At 34.4% G+C, this 24363-nt stretch overlaps 1 protein-coding gene across 3 annotated transcripts in view; it reads left to right on the forward strand.

Moving 5' to 3' along the window:
- LOC125680271 (uncharacterized) overlaps window positions 1-23605 on the forward strand; it is a 33718-nt gene extending 10113 nt beyond the window's left edge. Inside the window, exons 1-3 of one of the 3 annotated variants that reach the window (XM_056155160.1) lie at window positions 7699-7759; window positions 11274-11342; window positions 16573-23605. In XM_056155160.1, the coding sequence (XP_056011135.1) occupies window positions 16593-19535 (2943 nt within the window). In that variant the 5' untranslated portion in view covers window positions 7699-7759; window positions 11274-11342; window positions 16573-16592 and the 3' untranslated portion in view covers window positions 19536-23605. Of the gene's footprint in view, window positions 1-7698; window positions 7760-8525; window positions 11107-11273; window positions 11343-16572 lie in introns of those variants that run through there. The other 2 variants (XM_056155159.1, XM_048919721.2) reach the window with 2 other exon arrangements.
- Window positions 23606-24363: the final 758 nt, after the last annotated feature.

Raw genomic sequence — 24363 nt, forward strand, 5'->3', positions numbered from 1 at the left:
CTGATTTTAGTGAGCAAGCAGTCTGATATATTAATTGTAATATCAGACTGTCACAGTACTAATATCCTTTAGAATCGGTGTATCTCAGGTAAATTAACAAATCAAGAAATGAAATTCAAAGGGCAACATTTTAGATACAATATATGCCTCATACAGTTTTCTATGGAAAAAAATATCAGTTTTTTAACCAAAAAGGCCTCAAACTGTCTGATATTTGTTCAAACAGAACTGCATGCAGCATATATCTAATACTGATCAGATTTCACATTTAGCAATACCAGTATTATATACATGTATATTCCTTGTATAGTTACACCTGTATAATCGGACACCTGTGTGTTTTATTCCATTGTGTAATTCCTACCCTAGTTTCCTTCTTAATTATCTTTTTCTGTGTTCTTTACGCTGTGCTATTTGATATCCTGTCCATTACCTGACACAAAATTCGTCTCTCAGAACATGTCAGATTAGACAGGTTTCACTATTCCTTAGACCTTTTGAGGTATTCCCAAACAAAGTGTTACTTTTTATACATACCAATAGTTGGAAATTACATTATGGTCAATATTTCCTCTCCTTGTTTATTAGTTGATTGATTGTATGATCTTGCTTAAACGTCTCAAGAATTTTTCACTCATATGGAGACGTCACCAAGACCGGTGAAGAGCTTCAAATTTAGGCCTTTGCTGGGCACTTATGACCATTGAGCAGTGAGGGTTCTTTAGCGTGCCACACCTATGGGACATCCGTTTTTAAGGTCATCTCCGAGGACCCATGACATTCACATGTCATGCCGAGCGTTTGGCGATGAACTGTCACCACCTGTTTTAACGACTTGAGTCTGTCGCAGCCGGGATTCGAACCCCGGCCTTCCACATGCGGGGCAAACGCTCTAACCTCTAAGGCCACCTCGGCAATGTTGTTTATTAGTAAGTAAGATTTGAATCTGCAATAACCAATAATAAAACACATTCTTTCTGACTGTAAAGACTGGATAATTTATTAGGGGTGTTTTACTTAAGGGTGTAATGATACGGTTGAGATGTATTGCAATATGTTGTGATACTACAACTAACGTATAGCAAGGTGATCAATTTGATTATTTTAGCGGTGAGATTAGCTTTCCACCAAAATTTCACTCGCCAAATATACACCCAATTGTGACTTAGGTATTTGTAGGAGAGATCAATCTTCCTTGTCCACCAAAATTTATTTTTCTAAAATTATTAGCACACCTTTGCGCCAGCAGATAGTCAAATTTTAGAGCCGTGGACAAAACCCACTATATGGTATATCGTGATTGTGTCGATGTGATTATATTGCTTTAAGAAAATGTACAAATTTAATCAATGCTTCTTACTATTGATCAGCTTAAAATGTAATTAGGGCCCCACCATTTGGCAGGTGCCCTATAGTAATCACTGCCCATCTGTCTGTCCGTCAGTCAGTACTTTCTATATATGGCATGCAATAACTTGAAATTTTCATAGAATTTAAAGGTAATGCTTGGATGAGGAAGACCCCTTTCAATTTTCAGATTTATTAGTTTTGTCATTAAAGTTATGGGACTTCAACTGTTTTGTATTAAAAGATTCATTGCTGGGCCCTTTCTGACTCAATGTCAGTTTTCTTCCAAGTTTGCCAAAATGAGAGACAACATTTTCATGCTTTTTTTATCCGAAGTGACCCTGGATTTTGCTTTTAGTCTTTTTGCTAGGCATGTGAAGAACTTGATGATTCTGCTGACATCTTTTGTAAAGTGTTGTCAATAGTCATTTAAACACTTTATCTTTGTCTTTAGACGGCATGTATTATTGTGCACCAATGTCTACCTTCTGTCCACCCATCCATCTTTACATTCTGTCTGTCTGTTCATGGTTTTCCATTTCTCTTTCACATAAATCAAGCTTAAACTTGCTGTTCAGCTTTATCGTGGGTCATTCAATAAATCATGTTGCCATTTTGATCCATTTTGACCTCTCTTGCTGGAGTTTTGCCCCTTTCTTTAAAATTTAATGCTATGTGGCAGTACATAATCTTTCCATATAACACCCACAGTTTTCAAGTGAGGATCTCCTTATTTTATGAAATGTTTGTATGTGTGTTGAAGATTTGCATTTAGTAGGGATTTTGATTTCTTCAATTTTTGAGAAAATTACAGGAATTTAATCACTTTTGAGGAAATATTACATAGAGACTACATGATTTGTCCATCTTGCTCTTCCCATGCAGTTTTCAAGTGAGGACCTTCTTATTTTACAGTGTTTGTATGTGTATATATTAAAGATGGCTGAATTTTGCAACAATTTTGATTTTCTTCAATTTTGAAAAATTCCAGGTTGATGAACTTCATCAGTTTTCAGTAAGGCGATAATAACAAACAGTGATCAATCTCATAACTCCTATAAGGAACATAAAATAGAGAGTTGGGCAAACACGGACCCCTGAATATACCAGAGGTGGAATCTGGTGCCTAGGAGGAGTATTAGCATCGATCGATCCCCTGTCGACCGGTCACACCCGCCGTGAAATATTATAAAGTTGATACATGGTTTGTCCATTTAACTCCTCTCACAGTTTTAAAGTTTATAAGGGCCTTTGTAAACAAATTGTAGATGTGCGTATTGCAAAGATTTTGATTCTCAACAATGGTCTAATTTTCTTTGATGTTTGAAAAAAATTACAAGTCCTTAATCTTAAACAATTTTTGGGAAAATATTTTACACATAGAACTCTTTGATTTATAACTACCTCCTATCACAGTTTTTAAGCCTGGACCCTTTACTCATATAATGCAAAAGAATTTTTCATATAGCTTGATGGTGGTTGATACTACCTTACCACATAAGCTTGTGATGGGCGTATTATGTACCAATTCCAGACTTGTTGATAAAGGACCCATTACGACGAATAATTTGGTATCAACAACAAATTATATCACACAATTTATAAAAAAAAAAAGCGGTTCATCTATTTTGTATGGTAATAATATACAAAATGTGTTTAATAAATATATTGCAGTGTATTGGTTTCTTGTTATAGGTATATATATATAACAAATATATTCATTACTGATAAGTTACAGTATGTCGGAATGATAATTTTCTGCAATATATTTTGTGCTTTATATTTCAATGAGCTGTCAAAATATCAATGTATCGTGGTACATTTTTGTGGCAGCGATACTCGATTCTCCACTGCTCCACTGCACTGGGATTCCTTGACATACTAAGGACCCCCCCCCCTTCCCATTTATAATGGTAGTTTTAATAAAACTGATTAATGATGTGGAAATATAGCTAGACTCGTCGTACCTGTTTATAAGAAACATTACCTACTTATGACAGAATAAGATTACTTCTTTGCGAGTTTTCCTGGCTGATCTCGTCTGATTTGATGGATGAGATGAATGTGGGTGGACTAATTATTATAGATATTTTTTTATTCTATTCATACACATATGCAACATTCTATTGTAGCTAGAAAGGTATATTAGACGTTAACGACAAAAATATATTTTTGTAAGTCTCGCAGTAAGCTAATGATTTGAACTTGTGTGAAGTTTAAGTGAGGTTATTTTTATAATTTGAATGAATATGGAAATCAGAGTGATGATTTGATATTTTGAAGGTGAAATCATTAATAGATGTGAAATAAATCATATTTTGTTGAAGTGAATATTCTAGTTGGTGTGACAATGAGAGATTCATTTGTGAAGATATTAAATTAATTAAAAATCACTGAATTAACCTCTTACCACCAATGAATTGGACATTTTGTCATGGGCTGATGACAGCTGGTATTAAACCAAAATGCCTGAGTGTATGTAATGGGATCAAGAATATAGATTTTTACCCCCAATTCACATATTTTATTATGTTCACAAAAGTTATAGGAAAAATCTCTCTATTTAATTGATGAATGGTGTTTAAATAGATTGGAGTTGGTTAACCATGCTTTATTTTGGGCATAAATATTCTTCTTCAAAGAAGTCCATTCAATATATCATATTTCATGTAACATGTTGGAAGTTAGCCTGCATTTAGTCTTTTCCCCTCTAAATACCAGTGATATATTTATCTATTTATTTTTATTATTAACTCTATCTAATGGTATTTACTGGAGTTGCCTAGTGTTGAAATATTGATGATGAGGTCAAGCATTAAAAGTACTTTAGTGTGGTAGCTCTTTATCAACTATTAATTTAGCTCTGGTGAATCTGAGTACCATGCTTGCAAGAATGTAAGTGTTTTGTGAGTTTCAGTCTACAGTCTAATGGAAACTTTATTATAATACCAAGGTATAAATATGTCACGAATCACAACACATAGACATTTGTCTTCATGAAGTTAAAATGCATACAAGAATTGGAAGTTGACCATTGCAATAATGTTTTGTAAATTTTGGTACTGTTGACAAGTCATTTGTCTGGTACATGTGATGAAATAAATTTATACCTATATGAATACTACTTGCGAAATAAATTTATTCACTTTTATTTTTCTGTTTTTAAAATACATGTAAAAACTCTTGATTGACAGACCATTAGCTAATTCAGGTTCTTGCAATATAACATATCATTTCACCATATTAAGTACCCGCATAAGATAATTTGAATCTACAAGTATTGTTACACTTAATGTCTATCAGCTAGGCACCTATTGATATGTATATCTGATATCTTTCCTGTTAAAAGTGGACAGCTTATATATGTTTAACTGTTTCATTAATGATTTGCTGATAAGACACGTATAGCTAAAAAAAAAAAAAAAACCCACCATGATCTCACTGTTATAGATTTTAAAATTCACATACCAGTAATTTTTGAAAGCTTAGAAAAAAATTATGTTGGATAAGACAGGATGTCGTATTAGGCAGGATGTCGTATTAGACAGGATGTCGTATTAGACAGGATGTCGTATTAGGTAGGATGTCATATTAGACAGGATGTCGTATTAGACATAATGTCGTTTTAGGCAGGATGTCGTTGCACAATGTAAAGAACATAGAAGGAAGATATTTGGGAATGGATTCATAAGAGTCAGAATTCTCAGTGAAATTGAATACACAGATGTCAGTTTCGAACTGTATAATGTTGTATTCCTGAATAATATGTCATGAAATATATACTCTGATAGATGTAAGCTGTTGAATTTGTTTGTAATTTAGCTCACTTGAGTCGAAGGCACCCAAATGATCTTTTCTGATTGAAATTTTCAGCTGTTGTCCTCGTAAACTTCTCACATTTTCATCTTCTTCTCCAGAACCACTGGGCCAATTTCAACTAAACTTGACACAAAGCATCCTAGGGTGAAGGGGATTCAAGTTTGTTCAAATGGATCGAGGTTCATGTTCCCTTCAAAGGGGAGATAATCACGAAAATGCAAAAATAGAGTGGAGTCATTTAAAAATCTTCTCAAGAACCACTGGGCCAGAAGAGCTGAAATTTATATGAAAGCTTCCTGACAAAGTGGAGATTCAAGTTTGTAAAAATCATGACCCATAGGGTTAGGAAGGGGCCATAATAGGGGATCAAAGTATTACATGCGAATGTATAAGGAACAAAACTTGGCACGAAGCATCCTTAGATGAAATTTGTTAATATGATAGGCCATATCCATCAAAAAGGGCATATATGAATGATAATTAATGAATTTGTAGTCATCAAGTCTAATGATTAATGATTTTTTAGTCATTACCATTGAAAATAAATTTCTTGACCAAGCTGCTTGTAGAATGATAATTTTGCTCAGGCTTATTTATTGCTAGGAATTGCTGCTCACTTGAGCCATATGGCCCATGGGCCACTTATTCATATTGGGCTAACATAATTTGGGATTCGTTTTGTCTGTATACACTATTGAATATCAATGATCAACACAACAGATATATGAATAAACTTTAAACCGGATAGAGCTCTAAATTTGCTCCTCGGGTTATCTTAACGGTTTCTTGTTTAAATGAGATTTCATGTACCAGATTTAATTTCACAGACTTTTTGTCCAATTGCAATTAAGGTTAGATTTACTGCCATGATAGATTTACTGCCATGATAAATTTCCATATTTACATCCTTGTGATATAATTGTGACAGCTAGTTTAGATTTACTGCCATGTTAAATTTCTGTATTTACATCCTTGTGATATAATTGTTACAGCTAGTTTAGATTTACTGCCATGTTAAATTTCTATATTTACATCCTTGTGATATAATTGTGACAGCTAGTTTAGATTTACTGCCATGTTAAATTTCTGTATTTTCATCCTTGTGATATAATTGTTACAGCTAGTTTAGATTTACTGCCATGTTAAATTTCTATATTTACATCCTTGTGATATAATTGTGACAGCTAGTTTAGATTTACTGCCATGTTAAATTTCTATATTTACATTCTTGTGATATAATTGTTACAGCTAGTTTAGATTTACTGCCATGTTAAATTCCATGTTTTGGCTAACAGTGAAAATAGCAAAAATTAGACAGTAGTGAAAATATTAGACCATATACAGTATTAAAAACAGATGTAACTAATTGATAGGAAAAGGTGAAACACTACTGGATAGGAGTGTGTTATGGATGTAGTTAAAACTTTCGAGTGTTCTGAGGAATGTATACCTATGTGTCACATGCGATGGCAGCATCAATCATGGTAGATGGTAAATGGCCCTCAAATAAAGAATATACATGTTAAATACCAAAGTCCTGTCTCTTACAGTTACAAGTTTTAGGGTTGGATGGATGGACAGGCAATGGACAAAGCCATCTGTACATGTCATTAAGCTTTGCAGGCAACACAAAAACTGAGAAAATGTTCAGAAAAGTGGCAAATGACTGATGTAAGGGTCAGATGGGATTACTTTTAGGGGCGTATAAATTCTAATCATTGAAAATTGGTAAATTATTTAAAGAGTGCTGTTAAAAGAAACAGGAAGGTTGCAGAGGGTGTTGTCATTCAGGGAAGTCAATAGATTGTGTTACTTAAGTATCCTACAGTGTGGAAACAAAAGAGGCTGGAAATTTGAGCAGTGGCATGATGAAAATTAATGCTTCTAAAAATCAAATACCAAAAGCTACTGGGGGGGGGGGGGGGGAGGGGGGGGGGGGGAGGGGGGGGGGGGGGGGGGGCAATGTGTCTCTCCAGAAAGGCTAAATTGATAAAATACTAGAAGATTAGGGCAAGTCCATTTGTTATGATCCTAATTAGGTTTTACTAAATGTACATCTATTTCTTTAACAAATGATGACGTCAGTCATTATATCTTGTTTTTTTTTCAAAGGTACACAAGGAAATGAGTGCTGATTCTCTGTAAAAACTATTGTTATTGTGTCCATTTCGTAAACTATGCTGTGTATTTTTGGTATTCGCAGAATCATTTTATGTAATTTGTAGACTATATATTTAGTATTAACCAGTGTAAACATGTTTTTGCCTTTTGGTTCAGGTGATAATTGGATCCTTCCATTGATAGATATAAGGATGTTTTATTTATATATAAAATATATAGAGACAGAAATTATCATGCTAAGAATGAGCCCAGATTAAGAATGACTGTGTTTATGTGATAGTCTGTGTATAGCTGTCATTAAATCACCCAGGTGGGAGGAAACGTACCTGTATAGGTATAATATGACGAGGTTTTATTTTACACGATGTGGGTGTACACATTTCCTAGTTAGTGATAATAAACTTGATTTTCATTCATAAAATATTTCTCTTGCATACTAGTCATGCATGGCTTTTTGTACCTGTGCTTTGGGGTAAGATCTATGAATAATCTTCCTTTCTATCAAATTAATATGTCTGTTTCACTGGCTATTTTGATTCACACATATATTTACTAGAGGTAGATTGGTTAAATTTGCTGTCATTTTTAATCAGTGGATATGTTCAGAAGTAGAAATTATGTTATTGGAAGTGTGCTGACAAGGTTTAGGACTTTGAGAGTGTGTTCTCAGCCTGTTATTTATTATCTCTATGAATTACTCTCTAGCAATCCATCTTGTGTGATGTTATCATCTCCAAGGTGTAGGAGGTCGTCTTATAAAGGAAGTCTTTTAACTTCTGACTCAGTTATGCCAAAACATCAATTGGCAATACATGTGCATGATGAAAGTTTGATTTCTCAATCTGTATGTACAATTTTTTTGCAGGCTAAAAGGAGACATATTCACATTACTTAGTAGCATGTGAAATTGATGTATATAATTAAGTTTCAATGTTATTTTTCAAAGGAATTCCTATGTATACCTGGCAGTGAACGTTAATTAAGATGGTCACAACTATTTTGTACATGAGCGATTTTATCCGGAAGTGCATTGAGGCATCAAGTCACAGTTGTAATGTTAAATCCTTACATTTTTTTGTGTGTAGATGTTTTTCTGAGGTCTAGGAATGTCGTTTACATCCCAGTTATGTTTACTAAATACCGATTTATATATAACCTTAAATCTTAAATGAAGTTATCATAATATTATATTCACGCAATTTTTGGACCCTTCAATTGAATTGTGCAAGTGCTCTAGGTGAAATGTAGTTTGTTTTTCTGCCACTCTGTCAACAACATTCAGATAAACAAGCATGATTTCACCTCAACCTACTTGGTATTTTGCTTCAAGAAATTTGTGTATATGGAATTCAGAAATTTAAGTTGGGTTATAAAACACAACAATATTTTGAGCTGACGTCCATTGTGTCCTGGAGTGTAATGGTTGCTGATTATCACACAAGTCGATATACAAAAGTTATGTTGACCTTCAGGATCATGAGCAGTTAATACAATGCATACTTACCATTTGTAATTATGTCAATGATTTTAATTTGAGTTAATGAAATATCAGTATAATTTCTTGTTTATCCATCCATCTAGGATGTGATTGGTTAGTTGATCTGTTTTTCTTCCTTTGGGAAATACACATGCTCCATGTGAGTCATGTTTTTTTATATATAAGATACATCATGAACATTTTTATTGTCACATAAATCAGTTGAACAGGTTTTTAGATTGGCTTCTGCATGCACTAATTTCACTTCCTGCTTTAACATTCTACGAGTAGAAGGGACATCGGCAAACAATCTGCACAGTTGAGACTTGAGTTATGCAAACACCACCTACTGCACAATCCTGCATACAAGTGCAATTCAATTTTTTTTTTGTTGTCTTTGTATTTAAAACACTATATGAATGACAGAACTGTGTTTGATCAGGGATATCAAATGGAAGTCCTGCAGAAAGTTATTGTATGTAGAGAAAGCATGGTATCTGTGAGGACATCTTAAGTAAATTGTGTGGGACACTGAGAGTCAAGGTTTTAGTCATTCGGGAAGCATAATTAATTCCCAATGGCCTCAAGACTTCTTGAAACTGTTGACTCAAAATGTCTGTACACTTGAATTTTGTGTCACATATTCTAACCTTGTGGAGATATAGAATGTGTACACACTCTGTAATGTATATAATGTAGGTATACCTTTAAAAACTCCATCCAGTGGAATATTTTTTCTTTATAGTTCATGTTACATTGTGCAGAACTATATGTAATTATATATCCATGATCCAGTTTCTGATCCCACAGCAAAAGATCTTTAAAACAAACTTGCAATCTTGATTTTTTTTTTTCCAAATCGGTTGTAATTTGCATGCTGTAGAACTGTATATTTCTATATCAGTTTTACTAAGATTAATATGGAGTTTAGTGTAGAATTGTCTTTACATTTGCATTCACTCGATGTTTTAGGTCAGATTTGGTCCCATGGGTTACAGTTAAAACATCCTTATATAGTTACAGTTAACACCCTTATAGAAATTTTGCAGTTTTTTGTTGTTGGTGTTTTTTTGTTTTGTTTTTTTTTAAATTATTATTATTATTAGAAATTGTATTCAGAACAATGTTAACACAGAGATAGAAAATTGTGTTACTCGTGAATTTTGGGCATTTATGGAAATTCTCAATATATTTTTTGATGATGAATGTGTTTATGAATTCATTATTACTCTAACGTAGTCGTCAAAAAACAAAGATGACGTATGAATTTGTAAGTAAAAAATCAATGGCTAACTAAATCAAGGGAATGTCTGTCAAGTATTTTGAATCTTAATAACAATGGTTTCTCAACAATTTTTTATAAAGCAAACAGAATCATTTTCAAACATTGGTAGAGCTCCTCAAGGTCTCATATTGACTGTCACTGAATACATTTCTTTTATGTAACAATGAAGGCCTTTGCCTGGGGCTACAGAATCTTTTTTTATTCCATTTAAGATGCTAAACCTTCCTGAAATATTTTTTAATAGTCTTATTTTCTGTTCACTCCAATCATACTCATGTAACAAAGGAACTTCCAAAGAGAGGAATATTACTGAAGTGTTTCAAATAGAGGGACATCACTGAGGTGTTCCAAAGAGAGAGGCATCACTGAGGTGTTCCAAAGAGAGGAACATTACTGAGGTGTTCCAAAGAGAAGGACATTACTGAGGTGTTCCAGAGAGGGGGCATCACTGAGGTGTTCCAAAGAGGGGAACATTACTGAGGTGTTTCAAAGTGGGGAACATCACTAAGGTGTTCCAAAGAGAGGGACATCACTGAGGTGTTCCAAAGAGAAGGGCATCACTGAAATTTCTCCTGCATCCTTAGATTAGGAAAAGGAAAGTTCCTTGAATATTCCATCTAATTGAATTAAAACTACATAAACATTATTTTTCACATTCACTTTTTTCTCTACTTTTGTTTAAAATGGTTGAGACTCGTGATTATTCTGAGATGTGTGTATATAAGGGCTCATTCAGTCTTAGGGTTGTTTTTTTAGGAGACAGTGGGACTTTTTGGGTTTGGGTTGGTTTTTTTGGTTTTGTTTTGTTTTTTTCACTTTGAGGAGACAGAGGTTTATGGGGGGATTTTTTGAAGAGACAGAGACTTATCTTCCATTCATTTAGGGGAGAACATTCTTTTTAAAAGTAAACTGAAACCAGCTGGATTTGAACCATATCCCTATTACTTGTGATGAACCCCACATGACTGACCACAGTTTTAACCACAACTACTACGAAGGCTGGTTTCGAAAGACACATAATTATGGCCTGTGCAATATTTATGTGGGTTCATCTTAGGTATAAATTAATAAACTGCTGTGTTTATTTTCTTTGCAATTTATCTTATTAGCATTATGAAGTATATATGTGTCAACACATGTGCATATTAGACAACATTATTCACTTTATGTGAAGTAGAATGTAAAATGTATTGGAATCCTCTGACAGTACTTGTTTGTTTTCAGATGAAGGTGTATCCATTTTAATTGTCTGCAGAAGATCTACATTTTGGGTTACATAACATGGTTTGACAGGTAAGTGTGTGTTACATCATTGGTACTTTAAATGTATATAAAACAGCAAGTTTATTATCTGCTGTAGTATCGCACTGGCAAGGATGAATTATTGACAATTAATTCCGGCATCTATATGATACACAGCTATCATAAATACAAACTAAGCCAATTCAGATATCATATAAGCCATAGTATTTACACCACTCCTTTAGTGTATACCTTTACTTCCTCTTTTTTGTCGTAGTGTTATATCAAAATAGAATTTTAGCTTCACTTTCTCTGAATTGTCATTTTCTAAAACAAAACATTCATCATGTTGCTCTAAGTGAGGCCGGTTTAACTTATTACTGCATGCAGTAAATTTATTTTTGCAAAGGTAAGGGCAGTGAAGCTGTTTGGGAAACAAATGCATTTATATCACATACATAGAAACCATGCATGAAGTTGTAAATTCAGGGTGTTAGTCTGTGAGAGTGTTTCCTGACCGTAATGTATTGAATCATTACTGAAAACAGTGTGATGCAGCATCCGGACCCAAACCAATCCGCAGAGTGATAGCCAACCAGCAGTATCAAATTTCATAAGGAAAATTACATGGTTTGATATTACGCTCTTGGCTTTCTGAATAATCCTCTGTTTTACTTTCCGAGTAAGAGAACAAGAATACATGTCACAAGATTCCAGGAATCATCTCACTATAATAAAAGTGGATAAATGATGCAATAGAGTATTGTTGTTAGAAACACAGTAATACTTAACAACATCAGTTTCTCCTCCATTGTCTATTCGGCTTTAAATCTAGGGCAATGATCTAGCTAGCTCCAGTGGGCTAATAAGATACTATTAATTATATTACTTTTTTGGAAGTCATTTTGGCTTTTGATTTACTGAGACATATTAAATTGACTTCTCTAGAATAACCGTATGTCATATGTCGCTCTTAATTAAGATTAATTACTATTACTTATTTATTTTTTTTATTTCTTTTAAATTGATTACTCACTTGCTATCAGGAACAATTATTCATTCAATTGACCCAATGTAGGTTATTGATTATTGAAGAGATCTAATTGCCTTGTGGTAACCGTGCTATCTGATCTCTTTAATATCCTGGTAACTGTGTTATCTGATCTTGTTAATATCCTGATAACCATTTTATCTCATTTCATTAATTCCTGGTAACCGTGTAATCTGATCTTGTTAATATTCTGGTAACCATTTCATCTCATCTTGTTAATTCCTAGTAACCGTGTAATCTGATTTTGTTAATATTCTGGTAACCATTTCATCTCGTCTCGTTAATTCCTGGTAACCATGTGGTCTCATCTCGTTAATATCCAGGCATGATTCAGGTGAGCCTTGCGCTGCATGGGCCTCCTGTTTTGCAAATGACAATATTTTATCAATAACTGCATAGAGGAATGGTTTTATTAACTTATGAAGACTCCCATTTCCAATTGTCGAAGTAATAATTTGTGAATCCTGTAATGTTTTTCGGTATTCCCTTGTATATCTTCTTCCGTAATAATGTCAACATACAATGATGCCCGACATTCTGATCCATATTAAATTTGGCCGAGTTCTGAAATTATTAGTTTTATTTATTTATGAAATCATGCAACAAAGAAGGAAAAAACAACAAAATTAATGAAAAATTGGTTAAAGTATGTTACAGCAATTTTGCTGACAGGGAAATATGTGCGAATCTTTGAATTGTTTAATCAAAGATCCCTGGATTAATCCCTCGATATTTTCTTGGTATAAGAATGCCCCCATTGTTTTTGGTTGGTCTTTATTTTTGGTTGTATGTCTGTCTGTAGTTTTGACTGAGGTCATCAATCTGATTAAAATTAGTGTAGCGATCTAAGTGATCGGATCATAGGATCTGATTTTAATCAGATTGTGAGGTCATGAATGTACTTTTCGAATAATTCAAGATAAAGGCTTGAAACATGATGACCTAAAGGGTCAAGATCAAAGTTAATTGATGGTTGAAGGTCATTCATCAAAGTCATTTACAACATTTGAATATTGCTCAGGGACATCAGGTTCTTGTTATGAGATGTTTTTGTTTACTGTCGATGAACTTGGAAACGTCTTTCATTTAAGGATGGGCAAACGTGCTATTGACTACACATGTTAATATATATTAACGTAAATGTTCACACTCATCTGCCTGTGTATGTATCAGAAAACAAGGATTGGTTTGAAACAAATCCGATGCTAAGTGTATATATCCACACAGAATAACATGTTTATGTCAAGTTATTTATAATAATGTACTTCAGAGTCTCCTTCATAATATTGTGTTTATAATTATCACAATGATTTAAACAACAACATTCTTTATATGACACACCCCCCCCCCCCCCCCCCCCCCCCCCCAATGAAAGATGGAGAGTGGGTAGATTGTTTTTGGTCTGTCTGTCTACAACTTTTAAGTGAAAACTTTATGGTGAAGGTCAAAACCCTTGCTACTATAACTGAGGTTCTTTATTTCTATGAGTTTTATGCCCCCCCGAGATCGAAGATCGGGGTGCATATTTTTGTCCTGTCTGTCATTCTGTCTGGAACTTTAACCTTGCTAATAACTTTTGAACAGTGAGTGCTAGAGCTTTGATATTTCACATGAGTATTCCTTGTGACAAGACCTTTCCGTTGGTACTAAACCTTTTAACCTTGGCATTTGACCTACTTTTAAAAAAATTGACATTAAATGGTAAATATTAAAGCTTTCATATTGCACATGAGCATTTCTTGTGACAAGATCTTTCTACTGGTGCCAAGATATTTGTCCTTGTGACCTTGGCTATCTTCGGAATTAGCCATTAACTGGGATATTTGTGTTTCACAAACACATCTTGTTTTTATATGTGTACAGAAATTTCCTGATATTATTTAAAACAAATAGGTACAAACTTAATTCATATATAAATGTGTTTCAATAATTACATAGTTGCTGTGTTGTTTATGTATATTTATGAAATGTAATTATTTTGTTTATCTTAGATATCATTAGTATGTTAGTGACAGACTACACTATTAGCTTTTATATGCCCTTCATAGTCTATACATTTGTCCTCTGTGGATTGGACAAAACGGTACGTATATAATAAGGTTAGGATTATTAACCAAAAACATAATTTTAATGATAAGAGAAAGAAACCTATTGCTTTTCAAGGTCATAAGTTAAGGTCAAACTAGCATGGGTAACCATAGATGCACAAAACAAGATAGAAACAGTACTAATAAGGCAAGGATAATCAAACTTAATACACATGATGTATAATGGTATAATGCAGTATTCCTGTATGTCTGTCGCATTTCATCCATCAGTACCTCAATGTGGGAAGAGTAAAAAAAAATAGTAGAAGGCTAGGATAGTTAAACCTGATACACATGATTTTCATGGTTAGAGGAAGATGCCTGTTATTTCTCAAGGTCAGAAGTCAAGGTCATACTTTCATGGGTAATCATGAGGGAAAATCAGTACTAATAAGGTGGAGGTTATCAAACTTGGTGTACATATTCCCCACGGTGTTGGTGCCGAGTATATTTTGAAAAGTCATAATTTTGCTTCTCAAGTTATACTTCATTAGAATGATAGCTTTCTTCAGTTTGTTGTCTAAACAAAGTTTTCTTTGAATGAACATTCTATTAATACTCTTTGATATCAGAGAAAATGTTCAAGGATTTACTTTATTTGGGTGTTAATCTTTCCTCTGTCTGAACAATAATGGAAGAGTATATTTTGCTGTGTGAGCATTGCTCTTGTTCTTACTAAGATTTATTAATGAAGGGATGTGGCATGGGATTTTTGAATTATTCTTTATAATAGATATTTCTTTATAACAAAGTTCATTATAAATTAACTTTACTCTAGTATGATGCAGCTGAATGATTTAAAGGGATAGGGATAATTGTAATCAATAAGTTTGAAATGGACAGCTTCATTGTGTAGGAAATGCCACCCAATGTGCCCAGTCTAGGCATGTACAATGAGATACCTGTATTTTCCATATTTAATTAACATTATGGCCATAATTAGTGTACCAAGACATTAACAAGACTGACACTGACAAGATATATTTATAAAGAGATGTGTTTTTTAAGAATCTGCGGATTAACAAACTACATCCTCTGCAAAGTTTTATAGATTTTTTTGTTTATATGAATACACATGTGATAGAAGTATGTATATATAATAAAAAAGAAAAGTGACAAAAAATTGATGATAATTTTTCCCTTGATTTATTACTTGTAAATTCCTATTATATTTACTCATACAAAATAGGTTAATGTATGCAGACAAATAGGTCTTCCACATGTGAATTTTTATTTCTTTAGAAGTTAACAGCAATTAAGGTTTATTGTGAAATATTTTCATGGTTTTGCAATAGTCTTCAATATTATATATTCACAAGTGGGAAACAATGACTGAATTAAAACTATTGAATTAAGAAGCATTACTGCATATAGTTAACATAATAAGCCAGAGGTTACATGCTCACTTTCTGTTCTCCAGACATGCAGAGGTTTGCAATTATTCAAATTCAAAACAAAGGGCGTAAGCCTGTTTTTCAGAAACATGGGTGGATGTAGCCTGAGGCGTTAACCAACATCTCTGGGGCAATCCCTTAATTTCTCCAGAAAAAGAAGCAGTGGTGATAATTATCATTTTCATGTCACAGTGGTTGAAATGGGGACCCAATTTTAGCATAATCAGAGTCGTACTCACTAACACCGTCTGATAAGACACTGGAATCATCAGGAATATATTACGTTTTTTATGCCTGACCTGTCACTTGACCTTAATATCAATACTTGACAACAGAGAGTGCCAAACATCTTTGATGGAGAACTTATTCGCCATTGATGTTTTAAAGTTTGCCACAACCAAATGAGCTATAAATTGACCACAAATCAAATATCTAAAGAATTTTTCTGTTATTTATGCATGCAAACAACTGTAACAAAAATAACTCTAATTGAATAAATTGAATTATCTCTTTGTTCTTCCTCACAGAAGGTAGATATTGTTTTGGTAGAGGTGATTATAAAACTGTGAAAAGATTGTAAGTTTTTATGAAAAAATAAGTAAGTGACTACGCAATCCTATTACTTTTATTTGAAATAAATTTTCATTGTACTTTTATTTCAAATGATTGAAGAGCAATTAATTTTTGTGAATGAAATTTTATTGGCGAATTTGATTAATGACTGAGCCATTGTGTTTTCTTTTTTTCAGTCCAACAATGTGCAATAGTGATGCGAAGTCTGAGTGACGATGAGGCTTCTGGTGACAAAGTTTCCTTTGATACTGTGACCACTCACTCCGCCATGATGGGAAACAAGGGGCACAACTCTGGGGAGGACCATAAGAGGATTCTAGTGAAACAGGTAGCTGTGGATGAGGATAGCAACCAAGGAAGATCAGTCTTCAGTCACATCAGGGATCAGACTAAAACACACGGGAGACGTCCCTTCAAGCAGTTTCTGGGCCTAGAGCACGGAGAGCTACCTAAACAGCACAGTGATCCCGGTGGGAGAGTGTCTAGAGATGTTCATTATAGTTTTGATAACTCAGAAAAGAACTTTCTTTTTTCCTCTGATTTTCGTCCAGAAGAGGAACAAGATGAAAGGAGAAAGGTTGTGGAAAGATACAATGTGGAAACGTTTTCTTCACGATTTCAGCAGAGTCGACAGATGTCTAAAATGGTGTATAATGCTAGTGCTCCAAATCTTGTTTTTGAAGAGAAAGATTCGGTGCAGATTCGGGAAACAGTGATCTCATCTTCAGGATTTCCATTTCTTTCTTCAAATATAGGAAGAGATTCCACGAATTTATTGAATAACAATCTACCATCTGAGGCTGCCCGTTCTAGTGAGGATATAAATTTGTACCGTGGAGCCTCACCCAGGGGCAGAAGTAGAGACTTGTTCAGGTATGCACCTAGGCTACAGAGAAGTGATGATAGTACCACTTCACACAGTCATTATTCGTATGTTAGTGGATCTGATGACAGCCCAAGCAGCAGGGAGCCTTCGCCTTTCAATAAGGACCTTTATGGAGTGCCTATCCATAGTATTCGCATAAGTTCACCTGGTATTTCAGTGGAGTCGGTGGATGAATCCTCTGATGGAGAGAAAAGACGGATGATCCATCAGCCCACAAGCATAGTCATTACCACAGATGACAACATCACCACCAGTGTGGTGGAAGGACTTAAAGAGGAGGACAGTGAAGAAGATGGATTTCACAAACTTAGAGAATACTCAGAGCAACACCCTGTGAAAGACCCCTCTCTGGTCACAGGACATTTCAAGAAATTCCTACATGCACGGTATTTGAAGAGTCAGTCATCCTCTTCCACTGATACGTCTTCTCTCGATCATTCCCAGGACAAACCAGACATTCCAGGGTTGGGGTCATTTGATCAGCAAAGGTCATTTGACCAGCAAAGGTCATTGGAATTAAAAAGCCCATTAGATCTCAGAGAGCCAGCAGAGGACATTGTATCCCAGCAGCTCTCAGCAGCAAGCAAACTCAAGTTGTCCGAGTCTTCAACCTCCTCCTCCTCATTTGAAAGAAAATCTTTTGAAATGATTCAACAAGGAAGTGAGGACAATGATGTGTTCATGGATTCCTCTATCAAACCTTCATCACATCAATCTAAGATTCAGCAGATGTCAGAACCTGTGGATTTACGACAGAGTGTATCTAGTGTAAAAATAGAGGACAAAAACCAGAGTGAAAGTCACAGATCTCAATCGCCAAGACAGTTATCTCCACAAGCTTCAGTTAAAAAAGAGCCGACACCAAACCTGCTTCAACAGCAGACCTCCCAGCAGACATATCACAGGGTCCCTATCATAGCCACCCCATCCTACAGCTCTCCAGACCTCAACAAGGCAAGCATGGAAGCAGATTTATCACAATCAGCTACATCCAGACAACAGTATATGCCCTACATGCCTCATCCACATCATTCTCCAAGTCTCCACACTCCACACATATCAGCCTCTCACTCACAACCCTCTCCCTTGTGTTCAGTTCCTGAAGGAGGTCACATCTTCAACTTTAATCTACCAAGCCCTTTCGATGGTGGGTTTTTTTCTGATCCTGAAATGTTGTCTCCAAGTCCTATGTCTCCAGGGTTTTCTCATTTTGCCTTTCCTCCTCGTGGATCTTTGATAAACTCCATGTCAGAATTAAACAGACTAGCAGTGTCTCCTCGAGCAATGTACCCTAGTCATTCTCTCATACTTCCTCCATCAAAACTAGCACACAGCACTGCCAAACACGAGACCCAGTCTCATGAGCGGAGAATTCAGTCAGAAAGTGATGCTTATCTGTGTCCCATGTGTGGTCAGGTGTTCCCCGCATACGACAACTTAGCAAAACATATGGCCAAACATCTCCCTACAGAAACGATACGACAACCTGACAATAACAAGATTCACTTCTGCAAAGTTTGTAATCGGTCATTTTCACGGAGTGATATGTTGACTAGACATATGCGCCTTCATACTGGATTAAAGCCTTACGAGTGTAGCGATTGTGGACAAGTATTTTCTAGGAGTGATCACCTCAACACACACAGACGAACACACACAGGAGAGAAACCTTATAAATGCCCCCAGTGTCCATACGCTGCCTGCAGGAGAGACATGATCACTAGACACATGAGGACACACACAAAAAAGACAAATAAGCGCAAATTTTTATCAGTACCCGAGAACGATAGTGATATCAGAAAAAGTTCATTGTCAAGTACGGATACCTCAGATTCTCATGACCTGGGCATCAGGTCATTTTCGCAGTCTAGCCTAGAAAGCATTGATCCAGATGGAGGCATATCTCTTGTGCCAACAAAGTATCCTCTGTCACAGGAAGGGGTTAGGACCCCAGAGAGGAGCGAAAAGATCGGGTCAGATGTGGATGTTCCGAAACTCGGTGGTCGATTTCCTTCTTCACATAGACAACATGCCTTTGAATCTCAGCACTTGTATCGCAAACAAAGACATGTTCTTGGAAGTAGCTATGAAAGTTTTGATTCTGAGTCGGGAAGTTTTCAGAGGGACTCGTTTGATCAAGATGCCGTTCTAGACATGGATTCCTCGCGTGCCGGAAAACAAGGGAGTGAACTGCCGGATGCAACAGAGGAAAGTCTTAGTAAATGTTTTGGCGAGAGTATAAAAACTGACTGAGTTAGCCATACAGATACAAAAATAAGCATTCCCAAAGAAATATTTTTCAAAGATTTATGAAGTTGTTTTTGTGAAGGAGGAAACTACACATGATTGTGATGCAAGTAGATTACCTGTACCATTTGCTTCTGCAACAGACAGGATTTTTTTTTTTTCTACTAGTAAAACTGTGTTTTACAAATATAGAATATATTGGTAATTTTGATTTATAGAGATTCTACTTGTGAAATTATTCTTGGTTTTTTTTTCTTCATTGTTATAGCCATATTTGCTCATGGCATTTTTTGTTGATGTTTGTATTTAGAAATGATACTTGTTGACTTTTGTGATTTTGCATTACAAGTGCTGACTGTCTAAATAGCTGTATATGTTCCAATATATACCTTCTAGGTTTTAGGTATTATTTCTGCTTTTTCCCACTTTTTAGCTCAGATTTATTAATCAGCTGGGCGGTTCTTTGAAGGATATTTTCATGAAGTGAGATCCTGTTACTTTCTCTTGAATTCTTAAGCTATCGTGTACAAGTTAATTTTTTTTTCGGGACATGCAAAGACTGAATTGCTTTTTTATTATTGATAGTCAATCTTGGAATGTCTGGATAAACAGTAGTTGTCTACATATAAACACACATATTGATTCCAAAGAGAATGACTTTGTATTCCCAAAGAAGAATGTTTATTTTTCTGAGCAGATATACGTATGGATTTTTTTTATTCTCTTCCACATGCTAACTTTGTGGTGTTTTAAAAGGAAAGTGAATACATTTCGAAGTAAATTTACACAGCAACTCTTCTAGTGGTAATGTATGATTTTCAAAGTGCCTTACACATAAACAATAAAAACACCAGTGAGTTTTAAGCTTTAATCAACAAAGGATGAATAAAATCAAAATATGCACAACAGAATGAATAAAACCAGTCAACATTTCTATGTATGCAAATGTCCCACAAAATACAGAGGTAAATTGAAGAGTTGTCTTTTCCTGGTATGATAATTTTCTTTTTATTTTCGTGACCTCTAACCAATCAAGTATGTAAAACTTGTGTTCTTGAATGACTATCATCACAGTGTTGACTTTTTAGTGCCAGAAATTCCTTTTAAAAAAATTTTCATTTTCTCATTTTGTGTACAAAAATGTGAAAAGGCTGTGGAATGTCAATTCCTTTACACTATATGCATGTAGTGTATCCATGCACCAATGGGGCAGCTATAAATAGACTAAAACACTGGGGGACGATTTAAAGTACTGTAGGGTCATATTATCAAATGCTCTTTAATTAACTTAAAGATTAATTTTTTTTTAAAATTTTCTTCATAGAAAAATTACTTGAATTAAGGATATTCTCTTTAAGTCAAACAAGACATTCCTTAGGGGTAACGAGATTAAAATGACAGGCCTTCTCTCTTTCATTCTATTTTCTTCTTCACAGAAATTCAAATGATCTAAAGAACATATTTATAACAAGGTCTGTTGTTAAAGCAGGTATTTTATGTATGGTGTATTTTTTAACAATTGTGCATTTTATATAAACTTGCATTCTTATCATGTAAATATGCTTTGTTTATATTTAAGTTTGCAAATCAAAAAAAAATTAACTTGAATCTGTAAAATTTTTGTTTTTGAGAATGAAGTGTTGATGGGTGTTAGATTATTTCAACCTCTTGAAAGAAAGGACATATTTTCCTTAAGCCAAATAATGTTTCGAAATGGGATGATGAAACAGAACGGGCATCATATTTTACATTTTAAAGTCCACATTTCATTTCCAAAATGTCTGGATATTGTTTTTTTATTCCTTTAGAGAATTTGTACTGTTCTTATTGATGCAAAGTTTAGTTTCACCGGTGAATAATGTCTTATTCAAAACTAAGCTGTGATTTACTGTGTTATGAAGTATTACCGACAGATTGAAAACAAATATTTTTTACATTTTTATCCACATTTAGAGTGTACCATACATGTATTTTATCAGTAGCTTTAAGTGGGATTCAGAATCCAGTGCTATGACTTCTCTGGAATCATCCAGCAGATGATCCGTTTTAACATATTTTGAAATTGTACGAGTGTTTTCATTGTTTCCTAGCAAGGGCCTTTTTGATAACAACGAAAATCAATAAATCATGACAACCAGAAAGAATGCATCAAGCATATATTTGACCCTCAAAAATTGTATTCTCAAGGAGCATTTATATATGGATTAAAACTATGTATCTTAGAAAAACGAATTTTCTTGTAAAAAATTAGAATTTTTTAATCAGTTGCTTGTCACTGAATTCTTTAGAAAGCTCCTGAATGAAGAATCCTGTCAGTTAATGATTTTTGATTTGATGAGTATAGATGGAGGTATTAGTTTGTAGTTTCCAAAGATTCCCTTGTAGACCAGTAGACTCTGCACGTTGGTCCTCTAGTCAACTTTTGCTGCGTAGTATGTGTGTGCGAGTGCTGCGGATTCAAAAAAAAAAAATCAAACCAAATATTTTTGAAAATATAAGTAGGTCAATGGTACACAGTACTTGTGCATATATCAGTATACTTTGCGAAAACGATATTTTTTGTGTGTATGCTGTAAGGTTATTTCTGATTTGAATTTTTAAGTGTTACTGGTTCTGGGAAGCTGTGTTAATGACACGGATCAGACTGTTATGAACAACATCCTTCAGAATTGCGTTCTTTGTTATAATAGAATTGTTAACATTTTAAACATATTTCTATATTATATATATATGTATAACAGATGTTTTTAGAAGTTGTGAAAAGGGTCATCTGTACATTTTAGAATGACAAAAAAAAAAATTCATGTTTTTTAGCATACGATGTTTTGACAATTTGATATCATTTCTGTGATATTTTCATAGGAGGATTTAAAAAAAAAAAACATTTTCTACGCAAACATACCTACGTAGCACAGGCACTCGACGTTTTAATTATCTATATTTAAAAATTGTCTTCTTATAAGCAAAATATTCATATTTTGTTTATTGCAAGACAATTTTTAATATAGATATTTAAAACGTCGAGTGCCTGTGCTACATATGGAATTTTCAAACATCGCCTCATTGTTCATTACTCATTACCGCGGTAGCGTCTCCTTTATATGTATATCAAAAGTCACATTCCAATTTCTTCTTTCATTAAATTTTTCAGAATATATCTACGTTTTTGTGAAAAGCGGAAGAATTTTTAATAGAATATGAAGATAAGAGATACTGGAAATAGACGAGTTAACGCCCAGCGTGTTCTTTTTTTTTTTTTTTTTTTATTTGTTTACAAAAGCACATGTCCTTGGATCATAACGTTATTAGTGTAAATTAATCAAATTTTGGAAATAATGATATTACAGTAAATTATTCAGAGGAAATAGTCAACGTTGACAGATGTTTGATATGTATAATGCAAGACGAGTGATAGTACCATTGTTTTTCAAGAAGTCGCGAGTCTCTAAAAAGTGAGATCGAAATTCTGTTCAACTAATTCATATTACGTAACCATGGTAGCATAAAATTGCTAGCCAGGTCTCTGGTTGTGAACTCGGCAATTATCATTTTTGAACAAACCACGAACGTAAAAGTGAATAGTAAGAGTTTGTGAAAGGAGTAAATTGTTGGTCTGTTATTAAGTGAGATATAACTTTTTTGATTTTTATGTTTACTGCTAAGTGCTATGTATGAGGATTTCGTATACTGGAGATAGCTATAGGCAATTTACTGCGCTTTCCCTCATTCATATAAGAAATTATGTATCTTGGTTTGAATCATATATTAACACCCCCTCCCTTGATTAAATCTAAACAATAAATGAACATTATAGGCAGCAGGCAGTGTCTGTGAATACCATCTTTGATAAAAAAAAATGTTTATTTGCTCTGGAAGAACCCCTGCAACTGGCCTTGGTAGCCTCTATGAAGAGCGGTATTTCAGACGTGCTTGGGGGAAAGCGCGGGCACTCATTGTTGTTAATTGTTATTCATTGTTTTCCCGCCATATTGGAACGGCGGTTACCTCGTATCATCGTCATGTCATTTTGTAATTGAATGAAACTATTTAAAGAAAACAACAGCTTTTTGAAAGATTTCTCGAGTTACTTTTATATATACCATGTACATCAAACTGTATCCCAACTGGGGAATGCAGGATTTTGGTTTCACGAAGTGTATGAAAAAGCAGTTCAGAAACAATTCAGTTTTGAATGAATTCGCCTCGATATAATGTTTCACCCCCGTTATACGAAGGAGACAAAAATTGAATTTATTAGTAATTCTTAATGTTCACTAACAGTTAGCAGGCTTTCCACCAATCCGAGTGTTTGAAAACGTCAAAGACCGGTTTAAAACACTAATGTAGTGTTTGGTAAAGGAGAGGTGACTTTGACCTTAAACTCATCTTGCGAATGTTTAATTTGTATGTGAAATGCAAGTATTAGAAAACTCTGAATGACCTTGACTTCAAGTTCAATGATAAAAGAAAAAACTTCAACTGATTGATTCTCTTTCATTGCATTGAAGATATAAAGAATCAAAAGGGGTATGACTGGAGTTAACGAGGATCTAAAGTTCTATATAAGGTCGAAGAACATCCATTGCATTTGAATAGAGCCTAAAGCACCTTGAAAATGTGTAAAAATTTCATTTTTGTGATGACCCATGACCTTGTTTTGAAGGTTAAGGTCATGGGCCTCAATGCAAGTGGTACCATATCTCTAAACATGTTGATGTTTAAAATATCTATTGACTTTCAAGATTCTGAAGACATTCAGGGGCAATAACCGGGGAAAAAAGTGTTTGAATATGAATTCATTAGCGAAGGTTTCCTGTCTTTATCACTAAAGTAG

Source organism: Ostrea edulis, chromosome 2 (assembly GCF_947568905.1).
Source record: "Ostrea edulis chromosome 2, xbOstEdul1.1, whole genome shotgun sequence".
NCBI classification, from domain to species: Eukaryota; Metazoa; Mollusca; class Bivalvia; order Ostreida; family Ostreidae; genus Ostrea; species Ostrea edulis.